This window comes from Lethenteron reissneri, unplaced genomic scaffold, assembly GCF_015708825.2.
Source record: "Lethenteron reissneri isolate LAM-NWPU_2019-01 unplaced genomic scaffold, ASM1570882v1 scaffold_216, whole genome shotgun sequence".
Taxonomy (NCBI): domain Eukaryota; kingdom Metazoa; phylum Chordata; class Hyperoartia; order Petromyzontiformes; family Petromyzontidae; genus Lethenteron; species Lethenteron reissneri.
Genome location: NW_026891738.1, coordinates 822,899 through 846,579, shown reverse-complemented (window position 1 = coordinate 846,579; position 23,681 = coordinate 822,899). Strand labels below are relative to the sequence as shown.

Genomic DNA, 23,681 nt, shown 5'->3' with positions numbered 1-23,681 from the left:
GGGAAGCTCCACCTTTTTGTGAATCTGAATATAAAGCCAGGGTGAATCCAGAGAGCAGAAGAGACGGAGCGAATGACTTGCGCTCTACGGCTTTCCATCACCTGAACATCGTGAGTATTCTAAGAGATGCAAGTCGGCTGCACATTAGCCAGTAATAGGCTAAAAGTATTGAAATCAGTTACAGATAAATTATGTACGGTATATATGTTAGAACGTACATTGTATAGACTATGTATGGTTAATATAGGCTGGGTATTGTAAATCAGATATGTTAACAGGCTACGTTTAAAAAATAATACCATATTAAACTGCATGTTAATGTCTAATTGGTTAGCGATGTTAAATAGGTTGAACAAATGGCCCTGTAATATCGGACTGCATGCAAACACACCAAAATAGTGAAATATTATAAGTTATTACAGTCTAGGCAACAACAAAATGACGTTTTAAAAATATGTCAAACATTAAACTTGCCTGAACACTTGCACATACGCGAACCTTGATGTTGGTTTGTAATACTAGCCATATCCGAAAAACAACATTATCCTTTTTTCACTGTTTGCGACTCCCTTAATAGTAATTATTTATCAAACGCATTATCTATTGATATGCCAATCACCGTGCATACTACCTTCTTGACAATGTTCGGACATGTGGTCATTAACGAAAAATATAGAACAATAACTCGGGGTATAAGAAGAGGTTTTACCCTTTCTGGCAATAAAAGAGGTGTTAAGATGTTAAAACACCAAACTACAATCTTTTCAAGGATTCATGTCTGCATTAACCACGTACACTTGTGGTGATCACATTATGCTTAAGTTTAAACACAGGACACAATCTAAACACCAAAGTATGCAAGTGAGGTGTGTATGTGTACGTAAATAATTGCACATACAAATGACGTGGTGTAGACTAAGGTTGCCGCTAATCATTACAGGTTTCTCTCACTTTATGCGGGTTCGGTTTGTGTAATATCATGTATATTGGACGAATGCATTTCTACCCAAAATTCGCTATATGCAATTTAAATTCACTCATATACGGCTTCGTGATCGGACGTGGGACACCATTGTGTGTGTGTACTCTATGAACTGTTTGGCAGGTAAGCTGCCCTGTGTGGTTTCGGTTTGTGTGCAGTTTTTCTTGGAACACATCTACAACCACAAAGCGAGGGAAACCTGTATGTGTTGCACTTGAGTCTGCGCCCTTTCCAATGAATGTGCAGTATGTAACAAAACATTCCATCGCACGACAGTGGCATTAAAGAGCTGTATAAGACGACCTCGCCACTTGGGTGCTCTCATTAACAATTTTCTTCTACCACGTAACTTATTGCAACACTACAGGCGCAGTCCTTGGCTCTGCAAGCGGCCCATAAATAAACGAAAAAACGTAATAGAATCCTTCTCGTGACACTTAGTGTGCCTCAGCAGGAACTAAACTCTGTTGCCAGTCACGAGGGCAAGTCCCGGAGTCTGCCCGTGCCGAATTAACAAATATTATTGCGTGCTGTTTATATGTAACTAGCGGTTAGTACTCGGCGTTACCCGGGCGAAAAAGGCAGACACATGTAGTTACACACGCAAATCGACTGACACACACACGTAGAGTTACACACACAAATGGACTCACACATACATACATACATCGACTGAACAACAACAACCACCATTGGCCACTAAGTGGTGGTGATGTCACGACAACGCTTGTGCCAGGCCATGTGCACCTTGAGGCCACGTGAAGTGTCAAACGCCCGCTGGCAGGAGGTGACGGGGCAAACCCAGATGGCACAGGTCGACTGACTGAGTCGACTGGCTGATGCACCACCTGTGGCCCCTACTGTGCCAACTTGCTGTGCTTTAGCCACCCGGCGCTCCGCTCGTTGTTGTGAGCGTCGCTCCTCCGCCTTTCGTTGTTGTTGGAGGGCGACTGCCTCCAACTGCCCAGTAGCATCCTTCAGGAGCCTCCTCCACAGAGGCCGATTTTGACAGGGCTGGTACCAGTCATCCGCAAGTGGAATCAGCTCCAAGTCCTCCTGTACCACATTACTCCATTTCTTCTCCAGCCCGTGCCACGCCCGTTTAGCCCCTCGATCCGGTCGAACAAAAGCTGTTTAGGCATGCGGTGGGTGACCATGCGGGCTACATGACTCAGGCAACGCAGCCTTGCCTGCCGGAGGAGGTCACCGATGGGATTTTGTCCACATCTTTAAAGGATTTGTGAGCTCACACAATGCAGCCTGGTTAAACCCAGGATGGATCGTAGGCAGGCCATCCTAAATGTTCTAACCGGCGAAGATGTTCCATTCGGGGGGTCCAAGTTTCACAAGCGTAGAGAAGGGAAGGAATGACCGTGGCCGAGAAGACCTGAAGTTTCCTGCGGAGTGATAGACCAGGTAAATTCCACACAGCGTTACGCAGCCAATGAAAAGATAATGCGGCTCGACTGATTCGGAGTGAGACCTCTGCTGTTAAACCGGAGCCGGTCATTAGCACACTGGCAAGGTATGGGAAATTCTGCACTGTCTCCACAACTGCCCCATCACCAATTGGGAGTTGTGGGGGTGGAGTGTCCGATGGTACAAAATAGGCAGGCAGGTGCTTAGTTTTGGTGGGGCCGATGGTAAGGTCCCACCTCTTAGTGGCAAGCTCCAGGTTCAGCAGCAGCACCTCGGACTCCTCCTCCGAGTGAGCAGCAAGTAGCAGATCATCGGCATACATAACGTGGTTGAGCAATAGGGAGGCATCCCTCGACCGCACCCGGGCATCGATCAACCTCCCATTGTATGTGTACCATATGGTAATTCCTCCGGTACAGCCATTGAAGGCTTCACGAACTACGTGGTCAAAATATATGTTAAATAATGTGTGAGCCAGAGGATATCCCTGTCACACCCCAAGGTGTAGAGGGAATGGCTCTGACTGACAGCCACATAGTTTGACGAGTGGCCGCTCACCATCATGAAGGTCCTTAAGGATCGTGAGCAAAGAGCGAGGGACTCAGAAAGTACGAAGAACAACCCAGAGCCCAGGCTTACTGATGGTATCATAGGCCTTGAGCAGGTCAATAAAGCACACAGATGGACTAAGACGCACACATGGACCTACAGACACGCGAAAAAATGGACTTACACTGACTAACATGGAGGCATGCACACAGCGACTAACACACACGCACATGGACTGAGACACACACACACACATATCGACTCACACACAAACACATCGACTCACACACACATGGACTCACACACACATAGACATCCACTTAAGATACACACACATGGAGTTACACACACATATCGACGTATACACATACAGCGACTCACACACATACATCAACTCACAGACAGATATACGTGGACTCATTAACACATTGACGTAAACACACATGTACTTACACACATACATATGAACTACGACACACACACATGAACTTACACATACATAGACTGACCCACACATTGCCCTACACACACATACACATATGGACTGTGACACACAGACATGTACTTTAGATACACATGGATTAACAGGCACATAGACTCACACACACGCATTGACTTACACACACACATCGAGTGACACACACACATGTATAGACTTACACACACATGTGGACTAACACACACACAGCGACTGATATGCACACAAATGGACTGACATACACACACATGGGGCGTTGTCCGTTTGAAAAAGACAAACACACACATGGACTTACACACAGACATGGACCCACACACGTAGAAACCCATCGATTTACACCCACACAAACACACAGACATCGACTTTAGGGACACACATGTAGTTTCTGCACAAGAACATTATAATTGTAATATTTGTAAACTTATTTGTTTAATAATAGTAAGCAATAAACGTCAGTTCTTAGCAAAAAATGCAATAAAATTGTACTTTACATTGGCGTGGTGACGCCTCGTCCCATGTAGAGCCCGCGGCCTCGCCTAGATTGGCAAGCCAGAGGAGCTGAGACATTGCCAGGCTACTGGTTGGGCCGCTACTCCCGCCCCCCCCCCACCATCCCCCCGTCCGAGGCAGAATAATACTATGTAAGCGCTTTAAGAATATTAAGTTAATATCTAAGAACTTTATAGCAGTAACTGTACGCATTGGGGTGGTGGGGGGGAAGAGAAATCGGCAGCGTGATGTGGATATTTATTCCATGTTAAACGCGTAAAAGGAAATGTCCCCCGTGAGCTGCAGCGAACGCGCTTCACTTGGCAGGCTCCGCCCCCCCACGCAATTGGCGTCAGTTGCTACGGTCGACGGCGTACAATAAGTAAATAATTAATAATAGAAACGGCACAAATTTGTTAATTAAACTACTTTAACGTTTACGGATGGGAAAACGGAATAGCCTATTCCCACCGCGGGGCTTGGGGTGTGCCGCCTGGTAAATCTTTTTCTACGTGAAGGCCACCGTCCGAGAGCCAAATCCCCCGAAAGCACGAGCGCGTGGAGACTTTTATATATAAGAAAGAAAAAGAAGAAGATTTCTAGCTAATGTGATTAATTACCTAGTATACATTACGGCCCGACATTCTCCTCCCACCTTTGCACACGTGGTGCATCCATCGGGTCAGCCTGAGATCATCCCTGGTTCTGGCTCCACAGACATCCTGGCACTTGATGTCATAACCCCTATCAAACTACTCCCTTTGGAGGTCATCCCACGATATGTGTGAGCACAGACACACTTAATTGCCCCTAGGTGTTGTGTGTGTCTGTAGCCATGTTTATTGTGAAACGGCTTTCCTCCCTCGTTAGGTCGACTCATCCTTAAAATTAATTCCTGCTGCAGCATGCAATGACAGTCACTGGGAAGACAAAGGCGGTTGGCAGACTCTGGTTATACCCCTGGAATGCATGCAATTCTTGTCGTGGAGAATATACGTTATTCATATTACGTATATTTTCTGCATGATCCTTTGGTTCAAGACTTCAATACAAAACTTCCATCCTGCTGCAGCATGCAATGACAGTCACTGGGAAGACAAAGACGGTTGGCAGGCTCTGGTTATACCCCTGGAATGCATGCAATTCTTGTCTTGGAGAATATACGTTATTCGTATTACGTATATTTTCTGAATGATCCTTTGGTGCAAGACTTCAATACAAAACTTCCATACGTCATTATCAAGTTGATATGCTTAACCCAGATCTCATGGCACTTATGTATTTGTAACGGGTTCCGGAGACACTTGTAGAGGTAACTTCTTTATTACATTCCAACCAACAGTCCAACAGTCCTGATACTCTGTAACAGCTCCCAGGTACACAGCCTAGGTACACAGCCTAGGTACACACTCTGGCTATGCTCCGGAACTCGCCCTCACAAGGTCGTAGAGTCGGGAGTTCCAGAGTCCCACCACTGGCTCTCACAACCTCCCAGGGTCCTCAGATGGCTGGTCTTGGGTCTTGGGTCTTGAGCTACGACTGGCCCTGATCGTCCAGGGAGCTCTGCTTTTATGCCTAGTCCCCAACGAGGGGTGGGGCCGTGTGCGCCCCCAGATCTCCCACAGAGCACACACAGCCCCCCCCTTTGGCGGCGCCAAGGCTTAAGCGCCTGGGCCACCCGGGAACCCAACGCCTGACGCCAAGAGGCTTAAGCGTCTGACCCACCTGGGAACCCACGCCTGGTGCCAAGAGGCTTAAGCGCCTGGCCCACCCAGGGTCCCAGAGCCCCAAGCAGCCCCTCCCATCTTATGTCACTACATTACCCTCCTCTATGTAGCCTCCAGCCGTCCCGGCTGTTAATAATTAGAAAGTTTAAATTAACGAAAGGGAGAGAGAGAAAAAAAAATACGCGAGCCTCAACAGGAAAATAAAAAGAGAACAAGAAAGCAACCATAAATACCATAACCAACCTGTACAACTTTACACTATATACAAGCGTCAATCAACAAAAAGGTGAAGCAATGACACGTGAACAAACGACCCGCGGCACACCTAACCCTCCTCGGGATCCGCATAGAAAACGGGGAATTAACAACAACAAATATACAGATTCCGACGCGTTGGATGCACAACCACCGCATGGATGGCAGGGTTCCACATCACCCTGCCAGCCTCCCATCCGTCAGGTGGAGAGAAGGCGAAGACCAACATGTCAAGCATCCCTCTACACACACTAATCCGGACGTCTGTCTACGTCCCGGGTCGAGAAGTCGTACTGGGCAAAGAAGTCGCACTTCAGGGCTGCTCCAGTATCTACATTTTAAAATATATATATAAAATTGACATGACACAAACAAAATAAATCTGCCTGCTCCTGTCCATAAATGGTGGCCGCACGCGTGAACCGCATCTCCAAAAGGCATCCCGTGCTTGCGTCTCAGCAGCCCTCAATGAGGACCACCACCGACATTACATGTCAACCGTTAGCACCCCCCCCCCCAACGTGGCGTCTTCATCCTAAAACCGCGCACGTCGGCCATATCGGGAGGCTTCAACCCAGTCTCTCTCCAAGACTCGCATCGCAGCATATAGCTGTACCGACCGAGCTGAGACGACCCAGTCTCTCTCCAAGACTCGCATCGTAGCATATAGCTGTACCGACCGAGCTGAGACCCAATCTCTCTCCAAGACTCGCATCGCAGCATATAGCTGTACCGACCAAGCTGAGACGACCCATCGTTCACTCCCTGCACAACATGCACCCTAACAACTGAGGGATACAGTCCCAACGTAACGGGACAACTACACCTGAACACCACGAATCTCCAGCCCACTGTTTCAACGCGCCTCGGAGTGTTTCAATCTCCGGGCCGTCAGGGCGAGCCTACTGCTCCAGACGCACCACGGAGGGTCTCAACCTCCGGGTCGTCAGGTCAAGCCGTCAGCGATTCCATGACGGGACCACACTCTCCGAGCCATGTGAGCGCACAGCCCACTAGGCTAGACATGCAACGGGTGTCTCTATCTCCGGGCTGTCAGGTCAAGCCGTCAGCCATAGCATGACGGGACCACAACTCTCGTGTTAGACACGCAACACCCGCTGGGCCATCCTGGTCAGGATCTGCACCCCAAGATATTTGAGAGCCAGCCTGACAATTCCAAATCCTTGGCAGCATGTCATCATCTCAAGATAAATGCCCCATACAGTCTATACATCGTTAACAATGACAGCACAAGCTATACATTAACAATCACGAACAAAGCTCAATACAAACCATACATTGTTAACAATCACAAGCAAAGTTTCGCACACACATTGACAACACTCACGAGCGAAGCTCCACACAGTTTACCCAACAACAGTCACGACTCCCCGACGACAACGAAGAAAATGTCAACAAAAAAATCATTAATCCGGAGCGCGTAAATGGACGAAGTGTCAGGGGCCTGGTCTCCCGACCTCCAACCTTTGGCCAGAGCAGCAAAGGCGGCGACCAGCGTGTCGGTCGATGTGCCGGCCCCGGCGCCGGTTACAGTAAGAATGGTGCCCTCACTGTCCGGTCGCAGCGCTGATGACGCGGTATGCTAGGTTGAAGCCAGCTGTCGTCCGGCAGTGAAGGTCGCAGCGCTGATGACGCAGCGTTGCTTGGTTGGACCACGTTGGGCCCGGAAGTGACGTTGCTCCCAGCGGTCATTGCTCCTCCGGTGGAAGTGATGTCATTCCCGGAAGTATCCCTCACATCCGTTGGGGGGAACGCCGGTGGCGGGAATGGCGGCGGCGTCCACCATGTTTGTGGCGGCGGCGGCGGCGGGCTCGGGCGAGCGCCGCGCCTCCTCTCTCCCTCCCGCCATCGGCCGCGAGCACCGCATCTCGCCCAGGAGGGAGGCGGTGGCGCAGAGCAGCTCTGCGAGGCGAAGCAGCGCCTCCTCCATCCCTGCTCTCGACGCTGGAGAGGGGACGGTCGGCGGAGCAGACAGCTGCTCAGCCGGCGGTGCGGTGTGGTTGTTGGCCGGCGGTGCAGCGTCGCTGTCGGCCGGCGTTGGCCGCCCCATCGCTGCTTGCTCCTCGACATCGCCGTCAGGACCGAAGGTACGTGGCTTACTTCTTGTCTCCATAGCCACTTCTGACGCCAAATGTAACGGGTTCCGGAGACACTTGTAGAGGTAACTTCTTTATTACAATCCAACCAACAGTCCAACAGTCCTGATACTCTGTAACAGCTCCCAGGTACACAGCCTAGGTACACAGCCTAGGTACACACTCTGGCTATGCTCCAGAACTCGCCCTCACAAGGTCGTAGAGTCGGGAGTTCCAGAGTCCCACCACTGGCTCTCACAACCTCCCAGGGTCCTCAGATGGCTGGTCTTGGGTCTTGGGTCTTGAGCTACGACAGGCCCTGATTGTCCAGGGAGTTTCGCTTTTATGCCTAGTCCCGAACGAGGGGTGGGGCCGTGTGCGCCCCCAGATCTCCCACAGAGCACACACAGCCCCCCCCCTTTGGCGGCACCAAGGCTTAAGCGCCTGGGCCACCCGGGAACCCAACGCCTGACGCCAAGAGGCTTAAGTGCCCGGCCCGCCCAGGGTCCCAGAGCCCCCAGCAGCCCCTCCCTTCTTATGTCACTACATATTGATAAGTGGATGTTAATAGAACATGTAACTAGTTGTATTCACAACCCCCTGACTATATGCTGTATTGTCACTTTAAAATATCTAGTATCACCAAAGGTAATTTTTAATACCATGATGTTTAAGAATGTTCATATGCATGGTTGGCATTTGAACGTTTCAACTTTCCAGGCACCAGGGTTTGTTAATTCAGAGAGTGAATCGGCAAGGTGCATACTTGTCTCTTTTGCCTGTATTTGCCCTTGGGTGAGCAGCGAGCTTATGGTGTTTTGCCATGGGTCCACCCTTGCGTATATTCTCTCTCAGAAATTTCCCTGGGTCAATCCTTGCACATGCAAGAGTTATTCCTCTATGGCCTGTCATGAACGTCTTCCTCCTTTACAACACGAGTTCGGTGAATTCCCGGGAATCAAAATGTACACCTTCTTCCAGGCCCTCCTCAGCTCTGGTTATTCTCATCATACCAATTTGATAGATGTCTCATTCATTCTGTTTACCCACTTCTCATTCTAATACTGTTGTGGCTTAGCCATCTGGTTTTCCCGACTTCTGGCATGCAGTGAATGCATATGTGTCTGTCAGGAACTGCGACATTCAAAATAGACAAGACATTACAAAAAATTATAATAGTCATACAGTCGATCTAGGGCTGAACGATTTGGGAAAAATATCTAATTGCGATTTTTCTGACATGTTGCGATTGCGATTTGATTTGCGATTAAATTGTTTAAGTCAAGCTTCAGTTCAATATTCATATGTGATGGAGCAATACCACATGATACCATAAAAATATGAACTGCCCTATATAGTCTAATGCAAGGATGAGAACTTAAAAGATATGAATTCCTTCAAACATGTATTTATTAAAATGTTTTAATTCAATTAGAACAAGCAAACATAGAACAATTGCTAAGTTAAATAAAGAAAGTTATAATAATAAAACATAAAACAATTTCAATAAGAAAGTAATAGGACTGTTCAAATCACCAAAAATCGCAGCCTTCGCGATTTGCCAATCGCATTGTTTCAAATTGCGATTTCGATTTGAAATCGATTCATCGTTCAGCCCTAAGTCGACCCTTTCACGTCGCAGGGGTTGGGGGCGCAGCACCCCCCCCCCCCGCGATCTGTAAAAAACGCGTTAAATGTTTTGGTCCCCTTGGCGAGCGAAGCGAGCACCTCCAGCCAGGGGGTACAGGGGAGGGGCTGTGAGATATCACGCGAGAGGCTGCCGTAAACAAGCTTGGCATCCTCCAAACCAACGCGCAAAATAACTTTTCATAGAATTTTACTTTAAAAAAATTGTGTATATTTATGGTATTAAAGAATAAATACATTGATATTATGCATATATGTGATGCATTTTTGCGTTACTAAACTCTTTGTGTGTGATTTGCCGGCCTTCGCATGTCGTCTGCGGTTTTCGCAAAACTCCCCAAAAGAATTCCCATTTTATTTCTTATGCCGACCCCGCGATATATCGAAACCGCGATGGGTAAAGTCGCGATGCAGAAGGATCGACTGTATATACAATAAGGAGCCAGGGTGAGCTGGCTTTGTTGCTCATATAAACACGCAGAGACCTATTGATCAGCGCCGTCCATATCACGAGGATTGTTTTCTGGCAAGGGATGGTCCTTGTGAGCGTCCACATCAAGTCCTTATTCCAGGCTGTGCTATAGTCCGATGAGAAGTCCCCACATTCTGCTTGATCTCTAGGGATCACTGACTCGACGTTCCAGGAGTTTGTAGGTCGTTTACATGCGTAATATTAGCCCATAGCTTCCCAGGTCATCGGTTGGTTTGTCGGGTTTGAGTATTGCAATGACCAACACCTCCCACAATGGTTTTGGGATTCATCCGGTTTAAATGGTTTTGTTCAGATTAACTGCTATTTAGATGCTGTTTCAATGTGTATGTTGTTGTAATAACCTTTAAATGAAAGTCTATGTGCGTCAGTAAACTCATGCATAGTTCACAATTATCTGAAACTGTGGTTACTTTGTGGTGTACTTTGAAAATAATTAATCACGTGTTTGGTTTGTTTATTGTTTCAAGCTGGACACAATGCAACTCCATCGCACCCTCGCACTTGTCTGTCTATAAAGAGGGTCAGGAAGAGAGTTCCAGCCTCCTTTGTGCTCTGAGCAAGCGAGAGGTGAGTCCATGAGATGGTCAACTCTGGCACTTGCATTGTGAATATTAAGGTTGCTGTTGGCATCACGACTGAAAAGTCTCTGTCATGTATATGGCATGTTTAATTATGCATTTGTAGTAAACAAATAATTGAAATCATATTCTTTGGGTCTTTCTGTAAAGTCACGTAGATAGGTCCAAAGACAATTACAAAGAATAACAAAAAACTACGACGTTTTGATCGCAACACAAGCGGTCGTCACCAGGAAAAGGGGGTTAGCTTCTAAAGACAATTGTTTATAAAGGTTTGAAATGGGCATAGCCCAAATGTCAGCAGCCAATGTAAGTGGTGGGCAGCGACTGTGGCGGTGGTGGGTTTTCCATCAATCATTGGTGCTGACCATTATATATTCATTATTTGATATTTGTGTTCGTTGTAAAGCATTTTATGCATATAATAATTGCTATTCACAGCTTCAAAGTGGATTACGCATTCGAAAAAAAACACTTAATACAGAATTAAGGAGACTACAGTCAAAACATATAATTGTTCATATGATACTGTAGTTTTGATGAGCTTAAAAGCAGACGTACACATTTTTTCATTCAAAGAAGAGTTTACCATTCTGTGCCAGCACGCGGATAGCAAGTTACAGAAAAAATGGTGAAACTTTTGGTGCTGCCATTAACCAACCTAAACATCACCTCACCACCTGCATGAGGCAAGGCCTAAAGGCCTGTGCTTTTAAGTCCAGTACCACAAGTGACGGCACATGCATAATAACCGTCATGGTTGGCCATGTGATGGTAATCAATGTATACAAGCCCCCGAAAAAGAAATGGCCATCACCACTTCAGCAGTCACTACAATGGATAATGTACTGTACATATCAGATTGGAATAATGTAATGTGATGTCCAACATATTATCCCTATGCGATCGATTGACCCCAGTGTGATTGTAGCTTTGAGAAGTGCCTAAGACCACCCTACTCTCGCGCAGGGGCACACAGCGTGTGCGTGTGTGGCCTTAGCTCACTCTGGCACAAAGAGCATTGGCTTTCAGATCAAGATGTCATCACGGTCAAAGCTCTTGATACCACCAAACCTTAGTACCACCACTTTTAACTTCTACCAGATCCTGCAATTGCACAGTAGACACACGATCTCTAAGACCAGACCTCATAGTATCCCCATATCTGTCAACTCCAAGCGCCGCACCACTTTTTTCTATACATGACGTTGGCCCCACCCCAGTACACCCCTTACTACTACCTCTAGGGACCGGTGTAGCATTGGATAAAGACCGACTTTTATCAACATTTTCATTGGGAAATGACATGCAGCCAAAAACGTTCTCAATTGGAAAGTATCTTCTTGGTTCTTTCGGTAAAGTCACGTAGAAGGGAAGTAATAAAATAATAAAAATAAAACATAATAAAACAATTCTCACGACGTTTCGGCCACAACGCAAGCAGCCGTCCTCAGGTGAAAACTAGGTCTGTCAAGGCGACAGCGTCTGAATGAAACAGCACACGTGCTTGGAGCATATATATAAGCTGGGTTGGAAGGGGGGAAAAGGGGCGCCTTGACAATAGAATATGCATATCAAGAGGAATTGAGCATATTTATGGGAAATGCAGGTATGTGATTAGTGATTAATACCTGCATTTCCCATAAATATGCTAAATTCCTCTTGATATGCATATTCTATTGTCAAGGCGCCCCTTTTCCCCCCTTCCAACTCAGCTTATATATATGCTCCAAGCACGTGTGCTGTTTCATTCAGACGCTGTCGCCTTGACAGACCTGGTTTTCACCTGAGGACGGCTGCTTGCGTTGTGGCCGAAACGTCGTGAGAATTGTTTTATTATGTTTTATTTTTATTATTTTATTACTTCCCTTCTACGTGACTTTACCGAAAGAACCAAGAAGATGAATCCCTGCAGTCACGAAAGCTTTAAATCGAAATTGGAAAGTAGTTTTTTTAGGAAAAGAGTTTCGGGCCAAGTGGCATGAGAACCACGTGTGGAACTTGAGCACAGGAGCTGGGCAGGATTGATCCATTAGCTTTTGGTGCCATGGCTGAAGTGCTGCTTGTTATAGCACGGTAAATTAAAACACTTCCTATTAGTCTCTTAAAAAAATTGGGCCCGTTAAAGGAATTGATTCCGTACTGTTAAATTCCAAATTTCAACAAGCAACGGCTTAATCGTTTGTTTAAATATCTAAATTGTATATATATTTAATTTGTATTATTAAAAACGTAGATAAGCATGGTAGGTATAAGGAAATACTTTATTTAATATTCATATTCTTTATTTAATATTTTTCACAGATGCTTGACATTTAAATAGGTGATGAACTTTGGTTATTCGTCTGAATATTTGTTATGCTATGATTAAAACAACATTCAATATTCAACTGAATTATACATTGATTTGTATTATTGTTAAATGTTGTATTACTAATTAAGGACGATGTCTATGTGTGTATTCAAGGCTATGTCTGAAGAGGAGGAACATGACATAAAAGCTGAGGATGAGCTTGCCAAAGTACTTAGAGACTTAGGAATTAATACAACTTATTGGATTCCAAAACTACGAGATATTTTGGATATCACCAATGTACAAGCATTGCAATATTTTGGCCCTGAGGAATTTGAAATCATAGAACCATATTGCCGGCATTCATGGGAGAAAAAGGTATTGTGTACGTTATTGGGAATGTCGGGCAATGAAGTTGTTTTAAAACAATCACAACAATGTGAGCCAATTGGAAATAAACAGAAGCAAGATGCACCAGCAAAGCAGCATCCAGAACAAATCCATCAGAAAAGATTAATTCACAGTGGTGAGGCCAACGTAGAGACTGAGACAGAGCAGCAAATGGAATTGAAAGGAGAAAAAGAAACCCCATTACGTGATGGCAGCCATTCCAATGATATGGCAAACACTTCTCTAAAGCAGTTAGATTTAGCAGACATTTCAACTTTACTTGGGACTTTTTCACATCTAAGTCTTTTACAAAATGCATCTAAAGGACTTGCTTTGGAGGGGGTGTATCGAACTGGTCAAATAAAAGATAGGTTAAAGAAAAGAGGCAAACTCTTAAACATCCCAATGTCGTTTGATCTTGCTGGGCCAGTACATCAGCCGATGATAAAGAAACAAGAGTTTTCATCATCTGAAGAGGAAAAAATATTTGAGACAGCAATGGAAGTAATGGGATTCAATACCATCACGACAGAAGAAGGTTTCCTACAGTCCTTGAAGGAAGAAATCAACTCGCAGCATAGCAAGGCATTATACAATGAAAAAAAGCAACAAGATAATCCCACGGATACCTGCATTCATAGCGCCAAATACCTGTACCTACCAATTGCCTCAGGTAGTCTTGACTTTAATCAACTCAAGCTCTCTGATGAGGCGTTGGAGGAATTACAAAGCGTTGAAAACACTTTAAAAACCGCCAAGGATTCTTTTAAAACGCATGTGCTAAAAAACAGGTTAAGAAGTTTTTTTGAGAACTTTGGCTCTCATGCCCATACAGGCCCTGTCCACTTTGGTGGGATATTTAAGTGGAAAGCATCATCAGAGGGCATCAGTTCAGATGAGGTAAAGGAAGACAGAAATATGCTATCGGAGGCAGTGGAAATGTATTCCACTTCTGCCTACAACAGCAGTGGTAGTGCAGGTGGTGTGAGCATGATGGCATCCGAATTTACCACGGAATTTTCTGAAAAATACAATGCTCCACTTCTTAGTAAGGTGACATTTTCCGTAGGTACAATAGGTGGATCACCTGGCATTTGTTCTCTTCAACAATGGAAAACTGACATTGTATCCAACACCAAGACGTGGTCTGTCATTGATCTAGGCACATCATTGGTTCCAGTGTGGGACATTGTCAAGTTTAACCACAAGGATGATTTTCAAAATACCTTGATAGCTAGCAGGCTCAAGGAGGCATACACACTTTTGACAAACCAAAATCCCAATTTTTATCTTGAGACCATATTGGTCTCTGCTAATGCTAAAGCCAGGTCAGTGATGCAAGATATTAAACATTGGCAAGAATCCGACATGGAAAATAATTTAAAAAAGATACTTGATTTGAAACAGACGTTATATGATGAAACGAAAAGCAATTTAACTTGGATAAACACCTGTTTATCTCACCCAGCCCTCCAATCATTTTGGTCAAATCTTGTTACAGCACCTGCCAAAACGGTGAAAATAACAAAGCTTATGCGGTCTATTATGGAGCCAAACAGCTGTGACGTTGACAGTTTTCCACAATTCGCCTCCATTATGCAGTGGCTGAATGAGTCTGAAGGAGTCCCTACTCAATTATCTGACTTTAAAGATCTCGTGAACATCTTAACAAAAGCAAAAGAACATTTGAAAGTTGACTTTTCACCAACTTATTCAGAAATTCATGGAAAAAGAAACAAAGAAATCACACATGCATTTAATTCATTCTGTCAATCACTGAGAACAACAAAACGCATCGAACAAGAGCTACTCATCATTTCAGTTGCTTCTGCTGTTGGCTACTGTGTAAAAGAAAAACGATTTCAGCATCCCCTGAATTACGACAACATTGATCATCTTCAACGTGCACTAGAGTCATCTTACGGAGAGTACTCAAGACTGATGCAACAAGACAAATCCAGAGCTCAGGCATACGTGTTACGGACAGGTTTGTCTAATGCACGGACTCTTGCCGAAAAGCGAAAACAGTTCGATTTCATGAGATCCCAGGTCGAAGAAACAATGTGTGCTGAAGTTTCCCATGTGATTAAATGCAGTGAAATAGGGCCAACTGACTGGAATAAACTTGATATGATGCTGGAATCCATTATCGCTGGAACTTCCAAAGAACAAACATGTAGTTCAAAGAAAGAATGTACGATACAAAATGCAGGAATAATTTCCCAGGGGGGATGTAAAGAGGACACATATTCAAGGCAAGAAGAATTACAAAATAAACCATCTATTCAACCACAAAGAAATGATGATGATGACAAGTTAATTAATCTGCTTGAAAGACTCTCGCTGATAAAATACTACCCCAAAGAATTACACACAAGTGATGTATGTGTTATCAACAGGTCTCCAATTCAAACTAACCCTGATCGATGCACAGAACAAGAACTTGCTCTTTCGTATCTGCAAAAACTGATGATGATTGACTATCGAGCAAGATGTGTTAGTTTTCAGTGTGAAAATCAAAACCAAGGCAAATTAAACAACATATCTCAGTCCACGAATACAAATAAAAGCCCTAATAGTGATAGCTTCTTTTCTGATGATAATGATGATGACGTAATAAATAACAGCGATGGGCCTAGGACAAACACTGAAACCTACATTCACCCTATGGACTTACAAATGGCAATTTTCCATTGTGGAGACAATTTTGTAAGGCAGTACATTTACACCAAACTTTCATTCATCCAGTTCGCACTTCCGCTTTTAGTTCCAAATCCTTGTCGTTCAGAAATAGAATTCCCTATATGGTCATTCAGACAGATTAAAAAGAGCTGGAAATACCGTGATGCATCTACCAAAAAATGGCAATCTAAAAACTGTGCAATAACTGATGCCAACACACCGCTAGTGTCCTTCGTAAGATTTGGTGAATCACCTGCATCGAAATCTCAAATAATGAACTCTCTGCTCGGCAATCAAACGCATCGAGTTTTTTTTAATAGGCACTGCCGAGGCAGCAGCAGGAATGGTCAACTAATGAAAGGAGTTGCAGAGATCGCCTGGTATCTTCCAGGTGCGAAGGACAATGATGTATTTAATGACTGCATAGCATTCACTAATCTCCATGGAGATGCAAGAGAACACAAAACACAGGTAACATTTTTACATGAGATTTCGTCTATAAATGTAATTTTACTGTCAGATGGTGATCGCAATGAAGAAGGCAAACGTATCTTAGACGAATGTTTGAGATCTCCAAAGCCGCTAATTTGCCTCTGTGCTGACAAAAAGAGAGTTTCCAGCAGAGTATCTGGAACAAACGCGAAAATTGCTGTCGAGAATCGAAATGAGGCTGAGTTAATCGATGAAGTGACATCAATAATCAATTTTTTTTTAAACAATTCAAAAATAAAAATAAACATCGAAGCTTGCTCAGCTATTGCAAGACAGCATGGCTTCATTGTTGATGAAGATGATAAACAATGTGAAGAGGGAAAGGATATGGCGAAAGTTTTGCTGAGTCTTATAAGTGACAAGCCGCTGTGTTCCATAAAGGAGACATTTTTGCCTCTTCAAGGGAAATTGTGGCAGTCGTGGTGCAAGAAAGACAAAGAATTGAAACGCATGACGGTAAGGGGGGGACAAAGTGTTGAGGAATACAAAAGTAATATTTTAGGAGAAAAAACACGCATTAGGAAAGCACAGCTTGAAAAAGCATTTCCTCTTAACGATTTTATGAGATCATTGATTGAAATTTTGAACCAAAAGGCATGCACAGTAAAAACATACTTTCTGCATTGGCTACGCATATACTTAGATAATATGTCTGCAGATCGCTTATCACAACTTCATCTCACTTATCATCAGACCTGGATGGAAATAAAAGCGTTGAAAATACAAGGTTGTAACACGAGTACCATTGCTACAAAACAATCAGAGTTGGATAAAATATCAGAAGAACTTGAAGCCTCTTCCTTTGGAATCGATCACGTTTTTAGGGAAGTTGGTCAGATCTACGAAGCTTCACAGACAACGCCATCAGTTGACAAACTCCCAGATACTTTGCCCAAGATTGCTGCAGAAATGATGATCTCTGGATTTCCTCTTGAACTCATGGATGGTGATGCTGCACATGTCCCACTCATTTGGATTAGCTCAATCTTGGACGAAATCATTGCTAAAATTGGGAACGTGAAGCTGTTTGTTATCTCAATACTGGGAATACAGAGTAGTGGGAAGTCCACGCTACTCAATGCCATGTTTGGTCTCCAGTTTCCTGTTGGCAGTGGGAGATGCACCCGAGGGGCCTACATGCAGTTAGTGAAGGTGGAGGCAGAGTTCAGTAAACAGCTGGGATATGACTTCGTGCTGATAGTCGACACAGAAGGACTGCGTTCTGTAGAGTTGTCAAATGCAACACGTAGTCATGACAATCAGCTGGCAACGTTTGTGATTGGGCTGGGAAACATGACCGTGATCAACATTTTTGGAGAGAACCCTTCTGAAATGCAAGACATTCTACAAATTGCTGTGCAGGCGTTTCTGAGAATGAGGCAGGTGAAGTTATCACCGAGCTGTGTGTTTGTCCATCAAAACGTAGGAGATGTGACTGCTCACAATAAGAACATGGAGGGAAGGAGACGCTTTCAGGAGAAACTCGATGAGATGACCCGCATGGCTGCAGACCAGGAGCAGTGCGCTGTTGCATCATTTGACGCAGTAATCAGGTTTGACGTAAACTCTCAGATCCGTTACTTTGCTCATCTTTGGGAGGGAGACCCTCCGATGGCTCCGCCAAATCCAAGCTACTGCCAAAATATTAAAGACCTTAAAGAAATGTTACTTAGAAATGCCAAAAAGGAAAAAACAGTCAATGTCTTGAAGATATCAGAATTCAAATCACGCATTAAAAATCTATGGACGGCTTTGCTCGCAGAAAACTTCGTTTTTAGCTTTAAGAACACAATAGAGATCGCAGCTTATACCAAACTGGAAGAAATGTATGGAAAATGGACTTGGGAACTCAGGAGTCATGTTCTTCAGCAGGAAAACAAACTCTATAACAGCATTGATAACAATACAGATACAATGACACGATTACAGATTGAACGAAGAATTTTGTCAAACTATCAGGATATTAAAAAGAAAATGGAAGAACATTTCAATAGCGCAGATGATGCAGAATTGTTGGTTCAATGGAAAGTTAAATTCGAAAAAGGATTTGAAACAGTGAAAGAAGAGCTAGTATTTGATGCTTACAAAAACTACTCTGCCCTGATGGCTCAAAGACACAAAAAACGAAATCTTGATCTGCAGAGATCAAGTTATGAAGATCAACTTATTAGAAAGAGCAAGGATTTGGCTTCAATATTGAGAGGAAATACAGTAAATGACGAAGAATTGAAGAATGATTTTGATAAAATCTGGAAGGAGTGGATTAAAGTGATAAAAGACGGTATGACCAGCCCTGCAACGCTTGATGTAAAAAAAGAAATTAAAAACCTTCTTTACGACGTTTACGAGAATCAAACTCAACACCTAGAAACAGTGATATTGAATTATCACTTAGGGACAGAACTTAACGTTAATCAAAACGAACACATTATGATGAACGCGACATGGCTTGGAGCTCGGAGTCACCATTTCAAAGATGAGGATACTGAGTTAATAAAAAAAATAATTACTGACATAAAATACAAAGTCAGGAGCTGCATTACCACCCAGGAGAAACATAAAACGAATTTCAACCCATCCTACATACGTGAAATTTTAGAGATAATGAATTCAGACATACAGGAATTTTCAAAAACCAATCGAAGATTTTGGCTCACAGATAAGTTCAAAATTGATTTATCTGTCCACATATTAGCAGAGGTTACGGGGCGATTTCAGGAAATGCATGAGAATTTCCAGAGGGAAAACGATCCATTAGTATACTTCACCAGTAAGAAAGAAGAATACTTCAACAGCTTCAAAATCCGCTGCCAAGGCGCAACGTCCACAACTATTTTCGTGGATTTTTTGTGTAATAAACTGAAAGCATCCATTGAACAGACAGTTTATGATAAAGTTTGCATTGACATTGCAGGCAGGATGAAGTCCACATTTCCGGCATTCAACGGAAATCGATCAAAATTAGAAAACTACATTCTCATAGATTTAGCGAAAAAGAAAGATTTTAAAGCATTTGATGAATATATTCACCATCCAAAAGAACACTTTCAAAAATACATTACGGAATGTGTAGAAGAATATTGCAAGGGAAAAGATAATGAAATAATTCACGAGATGTTAAAGTCAAGTCTTGGGGATACCACAGCTGCAATTACTCGTGCAATCAATAAGGAAACGGAAGTTGTACAAAAAAACGAGTATGATGCATCTTCATGGCTGGATACATTTTGCACACAGCTTGATGACGTCATCAAGTTCCCAAGACACACTTTGGACCAAGGCGACTGCAGCGACATAACGGATATTGGATTTCTTAAAGAAGAATTAACAAAAGGACTAAAAACCGTGGTTGAAGGATTAAAATATACATTCTCTTCAGCATGCTTAAATTATTTACAAAACGTTCAGAACCAACCTCACGAAATACTATTTCGGCAGCTATGTGGGTGCTGGGTGCAGTGCCCGATGTGTAAAGCCATCTGCACAAACACGATGTCCAATCATGACGGAGACCACAGTGTTCCCATTCACCGCCCCAGGGCAGTGAGTGGAGGAATGTGGCATGAAACTGATAACTTTGACACCGACATCTGCACTAGTTTAGTTGCCAGTAACTGCAGCTTAGTGCTTCCAGACAGAAAAATACCATGTAAGGATTATCGTACAGCCGGACCAGAATATGTTTGTTGGAGCATAACACCAGACTTAACCACACAGCCATATTGGAAATGGTTTGTCTGCAAGTTCAAGTCAGACTTAGAAAAGCGCTATAACCTAAAATTTGCGGCGCTGGGAAAAATCCCATCAGATTGGGAATGTATTAAAGAGCATGATGTTATTGAGGATTTAGAGAAACTGTAGGTTACGTAGGTAGAAAAAATAATAGATCACGTTTCGATCGCAACGCAAGCAATCGTCATCAGGCGGAGGAAAGATGATGACGATTGCTTGCGTTGCGATCAAAACGTGATCTATTATTTTTTCTACCTACGTAACTTTGCTGAACGAACCAAAGAGTATGGATTCCTGCAGTCATGAAAGCTTCAAATCAAGAATAAATTGTAGGTTGATTAATTAAACTACAAATGAGCATCCTATGTTACAGATGAACGTATGAATACATGGCTCTGTTTCAAAGTCTGCAGATTATAATTCTTTATGTTATTAATAATAACAACGAACACAATGCATCATCAAACAGCAACATCTCTAAAATGGCTTGGCATTTAACGATCGTTACATGCATGCATACATTTAACTTGAGACATTGTGGATGTTATAGTAAACTGATCATCTGCATTAGACGTGAATATTTTCGCGTAAAATAAATATATGCATATTTTTAGGTAATCCATAAAGAAATATCTACAATCATTTCCAATGTGTTTATTCCTCTATACCCTTGTTTTGTTTAAACGTGCATTTTGTTGGTGATGCACTTCAAATGTAAATACAAAATTAAGACTAGAAATGTCAATGAAAGTGGTAAATTACACATCAACTAACTACGTGCTTAATATTAAATTGTGTTTCTACTTTAACATTTGTAATTAAATACTAAAATCAATATTGCATGTTTTAATGGTAAGTTTGTGCTTCAAGTTCCCACAAATACTCACCAGCCTTGCGCTTTCTTCCTCATGTTGGTGTCGGACCCCTATTTCATGAGGCAGAGCCTTCTCCCCTGGGTACTCTCTTCGAGAGCTTTATTCAGCTGCCATCCCCTCTAATCAATGCCCAAGACTAATATTTTGCCTCTCACGATCGTTCCTTTCAGACTTTTATGTTCATCCAAACTTGCTTCAGCATGAGCATAATAATATATTTCCATTGGATAGCATATGGCCATTTGAAGTCAAATCCAAGTATTCCGTTCTCTGCATGGATATTTGCCAAATATAACATTTAAGTAAATTTTGAAACATCTTTACCAGTAACTTCTTCTTTGCTGCTTATTTCGCTTTGCAGCAGCAATTCTGTCTTGCTGAATGCAATTTTTTCCATTAAAATAATGATATCACCATTACGTACAATTACTTCATTTGCTCTCCAATTATACGTTCAGACCCACCTATAATACATATCTGAGTAAATACAACGCAATTTAAGCAAGCCTCAGGGTACTGCAAATCCATAATGGGAACAAATGCTTCCAATGACTGGAAAGGCACCACATGGGACATACAAATTAGCTGGGTTTACAAGCTCATATAATTTACTAAATTAAACAACATTGTACTGTCAGAACTGCAAATGTAAACAAATACAAAATAAGATCAAAGTCTGTGCCAAGACATTGAACTATTTATTTCTCGACAGAAATAGAAGAAAGCTCTTGAGACTATTAGGAAACTCATCAAATAGAACCAGTCAAGAAAATCAGCAACATAAAAAATATTTAGCAACTTCTTTGCAAATAGTAACACAAATTTACGCGAACCAACCCAAAAAACCTCTACGTGTCAAACTGAGTAACACAAACAGGCAGCCAATATGACTCCCTACAATATCAATGTTGCTGAAATCATGTGCTTCCAAAATGTGTCGCTGATGGGATGTGAAAAAATATTCGTTGAATGTTCATATTGAGGTACAGATATTGGAGAGATGTGTATTGTGACCCTATTCATTTTGGAACTTTTATTCGATTAATTATGTTATGATACAAAGTAGACAACTGACAGTAAGGTTGGCAGCATGCTGTGAAATATCTGTCTAAGACCAGAGGAACTTATTAACCACATTTTCTAGGGCACAGTCGAAGTTAAGAGAGGTTGGCCAATGATCAACATCGTGCCTAAGACGTAAATATCAAATGCATACATGTAGATCACAAGAGACTGATGAAGGTGGAATCGGTTGATACATTACTGGCACACCAACAACATTACAAGTTAAATAAACAAAACTCACATTCGTAGTTCAACCCTTATGCACTCTTTATTACTGACCTCTGTTTGTGCTATGAAAAAGTGCCGTTATCATAAATAATCTGTTTTATATAGATACAAATGTGTATTTATGGCAGTGCTATTGCTTTTTTAAGCTGAACGTTCAGTAACTGATGATAATGACGATAACAACATTTTCATACGTGGACATATAATCGCACAGGTTGGTAAATGTGAAGAAATAACAGTTTTGCATACAATCAATACAATTTCTTCGTTTGATGCATCGAAGTCAATATGCTGTATGACTTGAGCGGAGGACTTGTGCATTAGAATGTTTTTAGGTGATATCCAGATAAGCGTATTAGCAAATATTGTCCACGCTGCCTACTCATCTTCCTTTCCTCCAGATCCATTGTCAGTTATTGCAAAGTTTACATTATTTTTAACACCACAATTCGCATAGCAAGAAGATGGTTTAACTAATGAAAAAAACTGCATATTAAGTGGAACATATCATACAAATCAATGGACAAAAGCAAACAACTTTAAAATGTAAATGCTGAGTGGAAGCCGAATCAACAAAACTACAAATGCAGAGGTCCTATAAATACCAACGAATAGACTGAGATCAATAAGTAGAACAACCCTTCATCATCTGGGCATTGTTTGGAATCCAGGCGGCAGGAAGACCTCACTTTGAAGGGATGAGGAAGGCGATGAAGAAAAGGACATAGATGGATTCATAAAAGCAACGAATAAAAGTGGCATCATTGCTGACGAATGCTTCAGAAGGGTGGACGAGAGGAAAGATCAAGTTCTACAACTGCCAACCGCTTCCAAAGACAACACAAATAATTGACTTTTCACATAATTATTTTACACGAAGCTTCATATTTTACATTAACAACTTTAAGTTATTTGCGTCCATTGCCAATTTGGTCATTGTAACTAAGGTGCGTGAGCAATTGGGAGTCGTTCTGAAATTTGAGTTGTTATTTTCGATCACATGCAACTTCGTATATACATAAAGATTATACTATCTGAATACAATACAGAAATATATTGTACATCTTTAAGTCATATTTGCGAAGTGGAGTGTTTGCATAGTGCTTTGCTATCTGCCATATGATATTTGTTATCTGTGTATCTTATATTATTTGGGAATAAGAATCTGATTTAAATAATATGGTTGGTATTCCAACAACCAATGAACTAAG

At 42.7% G+C, this 23,681-nt stretch overlaps 1 protein-coding gene across 1 annotated transcript; it reads left to right on the top strand.

Moving 5' to 3' along the window:
• The first annotated feature begins 49 nt into the window (after nt 1-49).
• Nucleotides 50-23,681, top strand: LOC133339745 (interferon-induced very large GTPase 1-like). The gene is made up of 3 exons (XM_061547907.1): nt 50-110; nt 10,603-10,702; nt 13,181-23,681. The coding sequence occupies exon 3, from the start codon at nt 13,184-13,186 to the stop codon at nt 20,429-20,431; it is 7,248 nt and encodes a 2,415-aa protein (XP_061403891.1). The 5' UTR covers nt 50-110; nt 10,603-10,702; nt 13,181-13,183; the 3' UTR covers nt 20,432-23,681.

What these genes read in the sequence shown, in the direction of transcription:
- LOC133339745 (XM_061547907.1), top strand. Translation starts at nt 13,184, where the DNA reads ATGTCTGAAGAGGAGGAACATGACATAAAAGCTGAGGATGAGCTTGCC.